At 32.1% G+C, this 13681-nt stretch overlaps 2 protein-coding genes across 2 annotated transcripts; one reads left to right on the top strand and one right to left on the bottom strand.

Moving 5' to 3' along the window:
• The first annotated feature begins 70 nt into the window (after positions 1-70).
• On the top strand, positions 71-3195 carry LOC111001101 (protein-L-isoaspartate(D-aspartate) O-methyltransferase). Its single transcript, XM_022270809.2, has 6 exons — positions 71-269; positions 616-752; positions 1075-1300; positions 1459-1544; positions 1731-1808; positions 2768-3195. Exons 1-6 carry the CDS (start codon positions 215-217, stop codon positions 2861-2863), a joined length of 678 nt encoding a protein of 225 aa, XP_022126501.1. The 5' UTR covers positions 71-214; the 3' UTR covers positions 2864-3195.
• Positions 3196-3679: 484 nt separating this feature from the next.
• Positions 3680-13014, bottom strand: LOC111001100 (DNA repair endonuclease XPF). The gene is made up of 15 exons (XM_022270808.2): positions 12701-13014; positions 12421-12573; positions 11953-12133; positions 10762-10874; positions 10397-10562; positions 9552-9688; positions 8999-9153; positions 8018-8397; positions 7457-7768; positions 6972-7068; positions 6651-6769; positions 5776-5949; positions 5281-5421; positions 4942-5136; positions 3680-3889 (listed from the first exon to the last, which is right to left on the bottom strand). The coding sequence occupies exons 1-15, from the start codon at positions 12814-12816 to the stop codon at positions 3740-3742; spliced, it is 2589 nt and encodes an 862-aa protein (XP_022126500.2). The 5' UTR covers positions 12817-13014; the 3' UTR covers positions 3680-3739.
• Between the last annotated feature and the right edge of the window lie 667 nt (positions 13015-13681).

Consider the following 13681-nt stretch of genomic DNA (forward strand, 5'->3'; position numbering starts at 1 on the left):
AGAATTAATTTTATATAAGCGTTTATGGAATGACAGATATCTAGAACTCATTGTCAGTTGTCTGATTTCTTCTAAAAATCAAAAGTCAAAACAAATTTCTGAACACTTGCAAACAAATAAGCTGAAAAAATTTTGATTATCAAGATATAAATTCAAAATACTGGGTCATATACATAAACGTCTACTCTTAGTAATTAGTTTTTCGTTCACAACTATGGCTTGGCGAAGTCATGGCGTTAACAATGCTGATATGATACGTAATCTAAGAGGTAAATTACCAAAATTAAAAATTCAACCGAATACTCTTAATGTTTCTACTTTCTAGTTATAAAATCTGTTCTGATATATCAAGGGTCATCTGCTAATAAATTAGATTTTATAAATAAACTCGTAATGTATGTGAAATATAGACTTTATTTTTTTAAATCTGATCAGGCTAAAGTATTCATGTTATGGAAATTCAATTTCCCAAGCCTTCTAAAAGGCTTTAAAAAAACATCACTCCTGTAATTCGCCTTTGAAGAAATCTAATCTAGTGCTTTACAATCTGGAATCATACCTATAAAACACTTGATTAATTTTATATAAACCTGTTGATTTTCATATATTTTACAGCCAATGGTATCATAAAATCAGATACTGTTGCTAATGCTATGTTGGCAGTGGATAGAAAGAACTATTGTCCTTATGCACCTTATCATGACTCACCACAATCTATTGGATTCTCTGCCACCATCAGTGCTCCACACATGGTAACTTCTTGCTTGTTATTTTGTATCATTAGATGTTGTAGTAAAAAGTAAATAACAGATATTTCCTTTGTAATTTGAAGGATTAATTATAGTAGTTTAATAGTCTGGTCCCTATGTATAAAATGTGTCTTAGCGAGAAATTGTATTATTCGGGAAAAGGAAGATTAAACCTACTACATATTATTGTGTTCTAAAAGTGTATATAAGGCTTTAAACACCTATATAAATAGACTGGCATAAAATTATGTAGCTATTTTTTATTCTTATGTTTTCTTGCAAATATTTTTCAAAATTAAGAAAGAGTTTATGGTTTAATTTTTAGCATGCCCATGCTTTAGAGAGATTGAAAAATCAATTGATACCAGGTGAAAAGGCGCTAGATGTTGGTTCAGGATCAGGGTACCTAACAGCTTGCATGGCTATCATGTTAGGTGAACAGGGAAGGATTGTTGGTATAGACCATATATCAGAACTTGTAAATTTAGCAACAAAAAACATAAATAATGATAATCCAGGATTGCTTAAATCTGAAAGAATAAAGCTTATAAGTAAGTAGTTTATGTATATTTTGATAATAGTAGTTTTTATAAAAAGTAGTATATATTTCCAAATCAATTTTAAAGATACATTTTAATACTCTTAATCAATTAAAAGCAGTTTCAACATGGAACTGTAAAACATATAACATATATATACTTTATTCAAGCTGGAGATGGTCGCCAAGGCTACCCTGATGAGGCTCCTTACAATGCCATTCATGTAGGAGCAGCAGCACCTACCTTACCTCAAGCTGTAAGATAAAGATTTATATTAACACAGTCACACAGATTTATATACAATACTTTTACCTATTAAACGATTGATGTAATTTCTAGCTATGTAGAGTTTGTAGATGTGTATGTACAAAGTTGTCGGCATCAGCTACTTTAAACCTCAATTTCAAATAATGAAAATATATTTGACATTTAACATTTTCAGTTAGTTGAACAATTAAAGCCTGGTGGGCGCTTAATAGTACCAGTTGGACCTGAAGGTGGAGAGCAGCATCTGACACAAGTAAATATAATTATAAATTGCGTGAACATTTATGATTGCATGGTTGCGCCAGTCACTGAGTGTAAGATCTAGAGTTGAGATTATGACGACTTCCGTATGTCAAAATCGAATACGTTAGGCATACCTACTCTATTCTACTAAATACTGTATACTAGAGACGAGCCCCGGATTCGCACGGGTGCAATGCTGATACTAAATACACTACAGAAAATCTGTGAACGTTGTATATAAAAATGTGGGTTATCCATAAGAGATAGACATATACCATCAGGGACTTTTCTGTAGACCTTTTCAATGTGTACAATACTTAGTACATTATTTTGATAAAACTCGTGCAGCCAGCAATGTAAGCGGAAAAAATGTAATTATTTACGACATCACATTAGAAACCTCAAAAATAACAGTACTTCTCCACTATTTAATGGATGTTATTATAGATATAAACCTTCCTCTTGAATCACTCTATCTAATTAAAACCGCATCAAAATCCGTTGCGTAGTTTCAAAGATTTAAGCATACAAAGGGACATAGGGACAGAGAAAGCGACTTTGCTTTATACTATGTAGTGATTGGACGATAACAAGATAACAATGTTGTTGGATCGTATATCAAGTGAAAGTATTTTTGAAGTTTTCTTTTGGCACGTTAAGGAAAAACGATGAGAGTAAATTTTTACATTGCGCGCGCACACCGTCACAAAAACACCCAACTTCAGGGTGTTTTTGTGACGGTGAGGTAGTCAATATTTTAGTTTCTTTGTGATATTTAATTAAACTTTATTCAACTTTATCATGCGTTATAATAAAAATAAAACAATGTATTAAATACTCTTTTTTCTATTGTCGCTTTATCTACAAAAAAAATTTGAAAAGTTTTTTGTCTTGTTACGCCAAAGAAGTATAATTTCTAATGCGTGTACGTCACGTTATTTTTAATTTAAATTATGCTTTTATATTCAGGTTGACAAAGCAGCTGACGGTACTACGACCGTAAAGAAATTGATGAGTGTAATCTACGTCCCGCTTACCGACAAGAGTCATCAATATCGTGAGTGACCCAGCGTATATATCATTATATCTACTATTATCGCTATGCTGACCGCGGCCCTTTGCATTCGCTGTCTCGTGCAATCTTTGTATTCATATTGACTCACGAATACTCCAAAGACATTCAAACTAAGCTTATATTGCAGTGCCTTGAACATTGCTTCGTTACTACTTTTAATAAGTGTACTAAAATTGTATTTAACTTTTTGATTTTATGAGGATTATGGATATTTGTAGGCCTAAAATTGACGAATATTGTTTATATAGTAAATCTCTAATGAAAACTTCGATTACAGTAGAAATGGAAGCACTGATTCTCTTTAGAATAGATGAGCAATAACTCTTCTTTAAGTTACTGTAAAAAAACGTCATTGTATCATATTATATAGACTATTTTTTTGTGTGTTGAATAAGACAATTTTACAATAATATATTGTAATTTTAGTGATTTATTTTTGGTTTTAATGTTGTATCAGTGTTATCCTTTGATATGTTATATAATTTGTAAAATAGTTTTCCATTGAGATATTTTTGTGTGTAGTACATTTCTGAGGTAAATAAAGGTTATTAGATAGTTAGTTACTCATTAAGTAGTTTAGAAATTTGCGCTGTACCGTTAACTCGCCTTCACAATATCAAAGAACTACATAGAATATCTAAATATTGTATATTATCTACAATTGTATATACTTCAATATTACTTGTAATTTCAAAAAATACATTTTATACGTACCTTACGTAAACCAATTGTTTCTTATATATTTTTAAGTATAATAATTATTTTAGGTACTTGGCGTTAACGCTTGCAACAAATAAAATGCAATAGAAACATGATTTTATATTATAAAATAATAAATTACAGAATTAAAGAATATTTCATTAAAATTATTTTTTATTGAAGCCTTTCCCTCCAAATTTTCTTTTTCCGAATGGTTTTTCATCCTTCTTTGAGTCTGATGGTTTAGCTTTTATGTGTAGAATGGAATACAACATTTCGGCTTCTTTTTTATTTTCCAAAATAGTGCAAAGAGTTTCCTGAAAAGATTTCTCTGTTTATTAATTATGAATAAGTTAAAACAATTAAATCTAAATATATAAATTACTAGCGGATCCGACAGACGTTGTCCTGTCTATACGTCTTTAATTTGAAAATTTCAAACTTTTTTTAATAAGCTAAAACATTCTGGACCATTTTGATGAAAATTATTATTCAAATGTTATGACAATATCTAACGATCCAGCACATGGTCTACAATAACACAATGATAACAAAACTTTTTTTTAATTTGATCGCAGCGCTAACTGTCGGGACAGACTAAAATTAAAATTCGAATTTTATTTAAAATTTGACAGTGCGATGGTAGCGCCGTCTGTCGGATCCAATGTAAAACATTCCAAAATCAACAACTACTAATTAATTAAAAAAAACATTGTAAATCTAAACCATTCTCGAATCTCCACGAACACACACAAAAAATTTCATCAAAATTGGTCCAGTCGTTTAGGAGGAGTTCAGTCACATACACACGCACACAAGAAATATATATATTAAGATATGATGCGCATATAGGATGCGCACTGATGAACGCAACCACTACCACCAGCCAGATAGTCCATATGACGTACGGGAGAGTGAGAGAGATAGGATATCTAAAAACTGGCCTTCCTGAAATGCTTGTTTTCCAGACGTTGCTACCTCTCGTACTATAAATCTTATATCTTTAAACAACCAATTCTTGTATATACATATATATAATTGGAATCTCGGAATCGGCTCCAACGATTTTCATGAACTTTACTATATGGGGGGTTTCGGGGGCGATACATCGATCTAGCTAGGAATGATGATTTTTTTTAAATAACCAGGTCATATTTTTTTACTATTCTGTCGGTAAGATCGAAAAATATTATTCATATTTCACGATTTTATTAGTATGAAATTCGTACTTAATATAATTTCCAAAAAAACAATTAAGGTACTATATATACGGTCATCCAGGTACTACATATTAATTGTGACTACATGAATTGACAAATAAGGTTCTCATTCCGCACAGACTATTATTTTCGATTATATAAGCAAATACCTGCGACAACGTAATAAGATGATCCAGTGAGATGCCCCTATTCATAATCCTCGTTATATTCTTGGATGTGACTCCAGGTAATTTGTGAACGAAGTCATGGATTAAGGCGTTATATCTTTCGTAGCAAATATCGTCAGTGGAATTTTCACCGCTTAATGCTATGGCCTCTTCTACATTCGGGTTTTTTCTTCCTTGCTATATAAATGGCCTTTATTTAGAAAACATATTAAACATATTTGCATCGTCTGTAATGCGTACTACAGATGTAATGATGATTTTAACCAACGTCAAAAACCAGTGTCTATTACATTTTTTTTATTTATTTTTAATTAGTAATACCTTAAGTTCATAAAATAATTCGGCCGTGGCGTATGGGCTGGGGGACCAGACTAGTTTTAGCCGCGGAAAATGTATGGTGAGAAGTTGCAGTTTCTGCTGAATGTCTGCGCCGGACAGGTCAGTGGACACTACGAAACTACCCTGCAATTGAAATCATATGAGCGAATGATCTAGTTCAGATGATTTGAATGTACGGATAAATACGCAAAAAACTGCAAGGTTCGTTACTTTTTTTTATTTTTTTTTTAATAGAACAGAGAGTAAACTAGCAGGAGATTCATTTGATGTTAAGTGATACCGCCGCCCATAGACACTAAATTCCAGTGGGCTTGCGAGCGCGTGCCGGCCTTTTAAGGTTGCTTCAGTTGGTAAACTGATAGAATATTGTAACAGTTAAGGTACTTATCCTGTCTGATAAGGTTGGGTTAGTAATTAAAGATATGATTCAACAAATGAAAACGGATTTTTACCATAACAAAAATACATTAGTCTTACCTGTAAATTAAACGGCTTATTCTGATCGAATTCGATGAGCAATATAGGTCGCGTATACGCACGACACATGTGCGTACACTGCGTATACAAACGACCGGAGTTGAGCGAACCAATAAGATCCGATATAGATTTTCGCTCTACGCATATCTCTGGTGTTAGAATATAATCACCAATCTGAAAAAAGTTAGAAAAATCAGGAATTATATTTTTATATACAAAATAGTAACGGTACATTTTATGTATACGCTAAGAGATAATGTGAATTTCACTTTGGTTTCCAAGTCTGATGTGGTTACATTTTGGACCAAATATTTAAATTGGACAGGTTTTTATCTTATAAAATCTTGTTTTTTATTAAACATTATTGGCTAAATTACATTATTACCTATTTAACTGAGGTAACGTACAATGAGATAACGAAATAATATGTATATGTGTATATAGTAACGATCGGCTGAATCGCTAAAATTAACTAGAACTACTATAGATTCAAAATCAAAATTTATTTATTCAATTTACATGCGACTTAGGGCATGCTTATGAATGTCAAAAACGTTTACAAAATTCGCGAAACGGCAAAACTACACAATCCGTTCGCAAAACTACCAGGAGGCCTTGTTCTGAGAAGAACGGGCAAGAAACTCAGCAAGATTTACCCTCCCTCTACATACAATAATTCAAAGGAAAATGTCATAAACCACAACGTCATATAAGATTGTAATGTAGTAATGTTAAAATTTCTGAGTTAAGTTTCGTTGGAAATTGAACTTTTGGTATTAAACCCAGCAAGACAGTAATTGTCCTAGACATAGCTCACGTAGAAAAAGATAAGAATTATTGAAAATCTTGCCTGTTTCAGTTTACAAAATACTCACTGTTATAGTAACAGGCTCGATGTTTATTCCTCTTTTATGGAGTAATGAGGGTAGGTCCGAGCGAAATTCACGCATATCAACTATAACTACTGGCTTTTCTTTACCTTGATTTTGTCCACCTACAAAAAAATTAAGCAAAATATTTGTATTGAGTAACAAGACAACCCGGTAAAATAAAAAAATAGATTTGCCGAAATGTTTCCCTTAGTAACGTAGTTAGTCCTAGATCGTATATGTAAAATGGCTAAAGCATAATAAATATTGATTAATACCTTCTTAACCATAATGCATACATTATTACTAAGTAACATTAATACTCACCGGCTTTTCTCGTATCATTTGTGGTTTCAGTTTCTTCGACATTCAGATTAAAATATTCATCGGTCTTACCATCTTGATATGAGGGTACCACCATTATCTGTATCGAAGAGTTTCTTGCATTATCCAGACATTAAGACAAATTTAATTAAGATAAATTCAAAAAGATAACCAAACCAAGTCGTATTTTATAATAAAATCATTTTACTTCCCGATCGAACCCAACGTTTTTGATGTAGTTCTTTTAAAAGGTAAGGCTGATCTCGCAACCATATCACTATAAGGGGTGACAAAATTACAATTATCGATGTATCTTACATTTCATTATCAATTTACACATCGTCATAATGTTTCATTGAAAAGCTACTAGAGTTAGATAGATAGCTAGATAAGTTTATAACTACTATTATTAATCTTACACTATGAAAAGAAAAATGTACCAACTTAAATGAATAAAGACTTATTATTATTATTATTATTTCACTTACACTTTTAGTCTGTATCAACAATTCGAAGGCCTGTTTCTCTCGTCTCAACGCCGTAAGATACGACTGTTCTTCCACAGTTTTGTCGTGTATAAGAAAATACAATTTAGACATGGCTTCCTCTGACTTCTTCCTGGCTTCGAACAATTCAATCTGCCTTACAGCGGCCACGTCGCTGTGATACAGAATTATATATTCTGGTCGTAATGCCTCTAGGGTCTGTTCAAGTGATAGATGATTTCCGTTCTGTTTGAATGTTTGTATGCATATAATTGGTTTTTCCTTTTCTATTTGCGTTAAATCTAAGTTTTCAATCTGAAAATTAATGGTGAATTGGGGCTTATTTAAAATTTGAATCGTTAACTTTATCTGTACCTATTTAGGTACAGCTAACAAGTTTTCATACCATAATACAGTTTTTTTAATTCAGTACGGAGCCTTATAAATATTTAAATTTTTGGTTATTGTAATGTATAAGTAAGCAATAAAAACTAAACGAAAACTTTATTTTTTCAAAAATTACTCTGATTATTATTAATGTTGTCATAAACAAATTCTAAATACCTCACTGATTGGTTCAAACATACTGTCCTCTTGGTCTAAAGGCTGAGTTACTTGGGTCAACAAATAATTCGACTTATTAAACTCCGCTTCACTCTCAGGATTTTCTCCACTCAGTTGGGAAATGTCGTTATTGAAATTTTTATACTTCGAAGAGACAGCATTTATTGTCAAATCCAATCGAAAAGCCGTATAAAATAGATATTTATTCGCGCCCATAGTTAAAAAATGATTTAGCTGGGAGCATGTTTTATTATCGAGACAAAGTATTAGTACTTTTGTGTTGTTTAGTGATTCGTTTTTCTTTTTAACTTCATCTGGTATTTCTTTCAATAATAAATCGCTCAAACATTGCCATTTGGGTGCAAGTTCCGGGTCAAATTCTAAAAGTATTATAAATAAAAAATATCTTTACAAACAGGCAAATTATTATACTTTTTCATTTTGTGTAAGTTAATGTGATAATAAGTATTATTTAAAATTTCTCATTTTGATAAAATTAACATTGTTTACTGAATAAATTTTTAAATTCTAGTCCTTTGTGTTTAAAACTTAGGCTGATAGTATCTACAGATATATTTTACAAACCGGTGGCACTATAAACTTTTTAAATCTAAGGTTTCCTTACGATGTTTTCTGATGAAAGACAGTCCATTCACCACTCACGATTGTAAAGATGTAATTCACACGTACAAAACATAATTACACCAAATTTTGCTAGCCATTGAACCGTTATGATCTATGATCTAGATCTAGGTACTAGCCCACGCTATAAAAGCACCTTGCCTTTAAGAACCCAATCACCTTCCCCTTGAAAACATTACATGGCAGCGATCTATAGCTTTTAGTTGCTGTTTATAATCATAGAAGTTCCCAGAACGATTTCTGGGTTCCAAAATATTAGGACATTAATTATCGGACACATAGTTGACCATGTCCAACCAAGATTAGTAAGAAAGTCTGATTAAAGAGTGAAAATTATACCATTTTTAGAATTGTACACCCGTCCTCTCGCCAATCGAAACAAATGTTCGGCGGAATCTAGAAGTATCCATCCCGAATTGACCTGCGCATACTCAGGAGTCCTGTATTTGCTCACTAACGCATAGAAAGATACTGCGTCATCATGTATTAAATTACTGGAAATAACCACTAATTTGCTTATATATTCTATAGTTATCTATATATTAAGTTAAAGTTGTTCCTTTATACAGATGTAGTATTGTTATTAAGTGAATCTAGAGAACAAACCGCTACCGAAAAACTATACACAACGAAAGGGTAATATTTATTTGCTTTTATTATTTTTAATTGAAAATCCTTAACAGAGCCCTCTGGCATCGAGTGTCCATGGGCGGCGCTATCCCTTAACATCAGGTGAGCTTCCTGCCCGTTTGCCCCCTGTTCTTTAAAAAAAAACGCCATATTTATTCCTTTTGTATTTTATATGAATTAACAATATTGCAAACAAGCACAGAAAACTTAACACATGGGACTTGGATAAGGCCATAAGACATCATTTATACTTATACATTACATAATCATAGTTCGTAAAATCTTCAGATCCTGTATGTACTCCTTAGTTCGTGTACTGAGCTGATGCCACACACAGTCCAGCTGTGATTGAAGGATTTTATGGAATTTTTTTGTGATACAATTCTCCGTTGTTATTTCCTAAAAACGCTCATAATAAGAAAAAAAACTCTTAGGGCCTGTTTCACAATGTCCGGATAAGTTCCACAAACTTTAAATTTAAAGTTCAAAGAATGGTATAGTTTGCTACGCGATCTTTTATTTTAATACAGATAAGTTTTATGTATCACATTTTAAACAATAAATTTGTCATGTTACCTACTAGTAATAGAATAAAATAAGTATATAGTTCAGTTAACACACGAGACGCAGTACAGATTTATTTATTTTATTACAATATTCAAATAATTATATTATACACAAAAGCCAAAACGGTATACACATTGAAAAAGAGACATAAAACACAGTTTTACAAAGCACAAATTCATACTAAATTATAAGTTCTAAGATTGATTGATTTATAGATTATAATATATAAAGGAACAGACAAAGCCATTATCAGTAAAATATACCAGATTTTTTAATATATATTTTTTTTTTATTTTTAGTATGGATAGGCAAATAATTATATGTCTTAAATTATAATTTATTCATTATCATATGATCATTCATACTTAATTTGTTAAATGGCTTATCAGATCAGTCTTAGGTGGTACTTTAGTAAACAAAATAGCTATCGTAGGGTATAGCCACATTTAATGATTGTAAGTATTTAATCAGACTCGCTTTGGCTTATTTGGAACCATTAAAAAGTCTGAATATAATTTTTTATAATGAATAATAAAATACCTGCATATTAATGTTTTTATTGATGCTCTTCAGCTGTTTAACCGTATAGTTCATAATGTCCAGTAAGCAGGACTGTATGTTGTTCATATTGAATGTGAGGGGCACATGAAGTTCTTCAACTTGGGCCTGTCTGCTTTTTAGGCACTTTATTATATTTCCATGAAATCTAAAAAAAATATGTGCATCTCTAAGACATAAAAAGTATTCTTTATGAATTTATTTGTTTAAGTGTTAATTAGTAAAAATAAAGATAAAAAGGATTATATATATTTAATATTTATATAGCAATATAAGTAATAGAAGTGTAAAAACAAAAATAAAAAATTTTATGTGGAGAGATACAAGATTTCTCTTCTAGTACTCACCTTGGCCAAAGGAATAATTCCGTAACAAATAAAGCTCTCATCACCTTCTCTACATGATTGTACCCAAATGTAAATGATATTGGTGAATTTGAAAATGCTTTTATAAAACCAGTCTGAAATAAAAAAAATTTTTATTACTACTGAAAAGGCAAATTTTTTGTCACCAGTTAGATATACTGCACTGGGGATACTGTTTACACTGGCCGGGCAGGTATTTCTGGGGCAGTTGTCTACGAGTACCGGAACAAACTTGTATCTGAAGTTGAAACTGTGCGTGGAGTCTGTGACTGGGGCAGACTAAACCTAGTCCAATTTAACCCCAAGAAGACACAAATTTCCGCATTTTCCGCTAAAAAAACACCCTTTGTCGCTACTCCTCTTTTCAAAAACTCTATATTAAGCCACAGCTAGCATTGGAATTCTTGGCGTTGACATACCGAACGACGTTCAGCTCCGCGGTCACTTGGAGGGAAAGAAATAAAATAAAATAGACTCCAAAAAGCTTGGTGTGCTCAGCCAGGCGAGACGGTACTTCACTCCGGTCCACCGCTTGCAAGTATATAAAGCGCAAGAGCGATTCGAATCGTCGACGATCAATCTCTATCCAAGTGGCTTGATCCTTTGGCGTTGCGTAGAGATGTGGACTCTGCATCTTCTACCCAATTTACCATGGAGAGTGATCAGAGAGTTGTTCGGATTAATCCTGCAGCTGAGTTTCATCTTCGGATGTCGATACAGAATACGAAATTCCACCCGTATCACCTCGACGTCCACCGTTCCACAACTGCGCATTTTTACAGGCAGTTTTTGCCGCGCACCACCACTCTGTGGAACCAGATGCCCACTAAAGTATTTCCGAACCAATTCGACTTAGGGTCCTTCAAGAAAAGAGCGTAACAATTCTTAAAAGGCCGGCAACGCACTCGTGAACCTTTTGGCATTGAGAGTGTCCATGGGCGGCGGTATCACTTAACATCAGGTGAGCCTCCTGCTCGTTTACCCCTGTTCTAAAAAAAACTATTATATAGGTCTTTTAATTAAGTGGTGATTAAGAAATGTTACTCCAATGGTCTATAGAGTGGGCAATGCAGACAGACTTTGTTCAAAAAACTTACTAGTTGTATTATATTTTAAGTAGCACAAAACACATGTCATATGGGTATAGATTGTTTGTAGGTCATTCTTATTTACCTTATTATTTTGTCGAAAAAGCCTCAATACAAATGCTTCTTGACAGGATTCAAGCACTGTGTGTGCCCTTAATACAATAATTCCTGTTATATGTTTCACAGGCACACGGTTCTTTAGTAAGTCCACTACCAGTATCCTTGTGGATGCTAAGAATAGGCCTCCTTCCAAATATGCTTTTTCTCTAAAATTTAAAACATTGAATTAATTTGTAATATGAATGAAACTACTTGAAATCATTATAATGAAAACTCTTCCATTACACAATGCGTTCCATAGTCTAGATGCCCATTTGATAACAGTAGGGAAAAACTGATAATTTAATCAGACAACAATACAGATGTTAATATATTTTATGTATTATTAAAATTTGATGGAAGATACATTTTATTTAAAATACATTTAGATATGAATTATTTATTATTTAAATAGCTGTAAATGATAATATGATCAAAAATATACTTTATTTACCTTTCTGTTCCAGTATTAGGTAATGGTGATATTTTAAAGTTTTCAGAAAAGTATTTCTCTTCATGTTCATTACTATTTAAGATCAAAACAAGATTAGCCGGGTTTTTATAAACCCACAGGATATTTGAAATAATATTATTATAATTAAGTCCTCTGAAAATAAAATGTTAAACAATAATTATAAAATAAGCTCCTGGTAGTTTATATTATAATTTTATACATATCACATTACATCTAGCTGAATTATTACTATACGAATTTAAAAAATAGGTTAACTAACTTAGCAAGTATCAAAAGAGCATCTTTTTCAAATATATCAGTAAATATTTGTTTTTCAAAAGATAACAATGGATATTTAGTCTCTATAGCAGCGTGTTCTCCATCACCGTTATCCATTAGAACTCTGATTTTGGAATAATTTTAATTAAATATGTGTACTTATTACTTAAATAAATTTTTAAATATACTATTTTCTTAGGAATCTCTTTAGAGTTTATACTTTAAAATATAAATAACACAATCACAGGACACAGATTAGATCATAATATAAAGGCTATCATGATTCATGACCCATTGTGATGAGGAGCCTTTAGGCACTGTCCTAATTGCGAGAGATGTGTATAGACAAACATTTGTATTAAAATAGGGTTTTCCCTCCAAATTTAGGGGGAATGAAGATGTCTTGAAGGTTTTCAAGAAGTTGGAATTATTTAGGGGTAACTTCAGGGATCTCCAAGATCAAAATTTTATTTTTATTTTACATATTTCATATTACTTAAAGGTATTGTTTGTTAGTTATTTGAAAATACCTAATATATATCCGGGTGTACAACAAAAAAATTCACGCGTTTTTAATTCATATTTAGGGGTATTTTAATTTGTCTCTAGGGGGATCAATCTATAAGGGTGGGTATCACTGTGCCATATACTAATTCATATCTCAATTCTAACCGCAATTTTAAGCTTCTGTTAAAAATACAAAATTAATGCACCTTTGAAACTAAACTGAAGCTTAATAACGGTTCTACAAGACGAGCTCCAATTCACCCAGGGACTCAAGGTCTAAATTTTGTAAGTAAAAAAACTTAAACTGACTTAAGAGCTTATTACACCACGCGATATTCAGACAGTCTTACTAAGATTCAGCCTAATGTAATAAGAGTTAGCCAGTTAGCCTGTCTAATTAGACCGACCGAATGGGTTCGGCGGTGCTTACTGGCTTACTTGCTGAATATCGTGTAGTGTAATAAGACTTAGCACG

Source organism: Pieris rapae, chromosome 9, assembly GCF_905147795.1.
Source record: "Pieris rapae chromosome 9, ilPieRapa1.1, whole genome shotgun sequence".
Classification (NCBI taxonomy): domain Eukaryota; kingdom Metazoa; phylum Arthropoda; class Insecta; order Lepidoptera; family Pieridae; genus Pieris; species Pieris rapae.

Coding starts and splice junctions, on each gene's coding strand:
- LOC111001100 (XM_022270808.2), bottom strand. CDS start 12,816: ATGGATAACGGTGATGGAGAACACGCTGCTATAGAGACTAAATATCCA. Junction 9,689..10,396: donor ATAAAAACATTAATATGCAG/GTATTTTATTAT, acceptor GAGCGTTTTTAG/GAAATAACAACGGAGAATTG. Junction 6,770..6,971: donor AAATGATACGAGAAAAGCCG/GTGAGTATTAAT, acceptor ATTTTTTTGTAG/GTGGACAAAATCAAGGTAAA.
- LOC111001101 (XM_022270809.2), top strand. CDS start 215: ATGGCTTGGCGAAGTCATGGCGTTAACAATGCTGATATGATACGTAAT. Junction 1,301..1,458: donor TGAAAGAATAAAGCTTATAA/GTAAGTAGTTTA, acceptor ACTTTATTCAAG/CTGGAGATGGTCGCCAAGGC. Junction 1,809..2,767: donor GAGAGCAGCATCTGACACAA/GTAAATATAATT, acceptor TTTTATATTCAG/GTTGACAAAGCAGCTGACGG.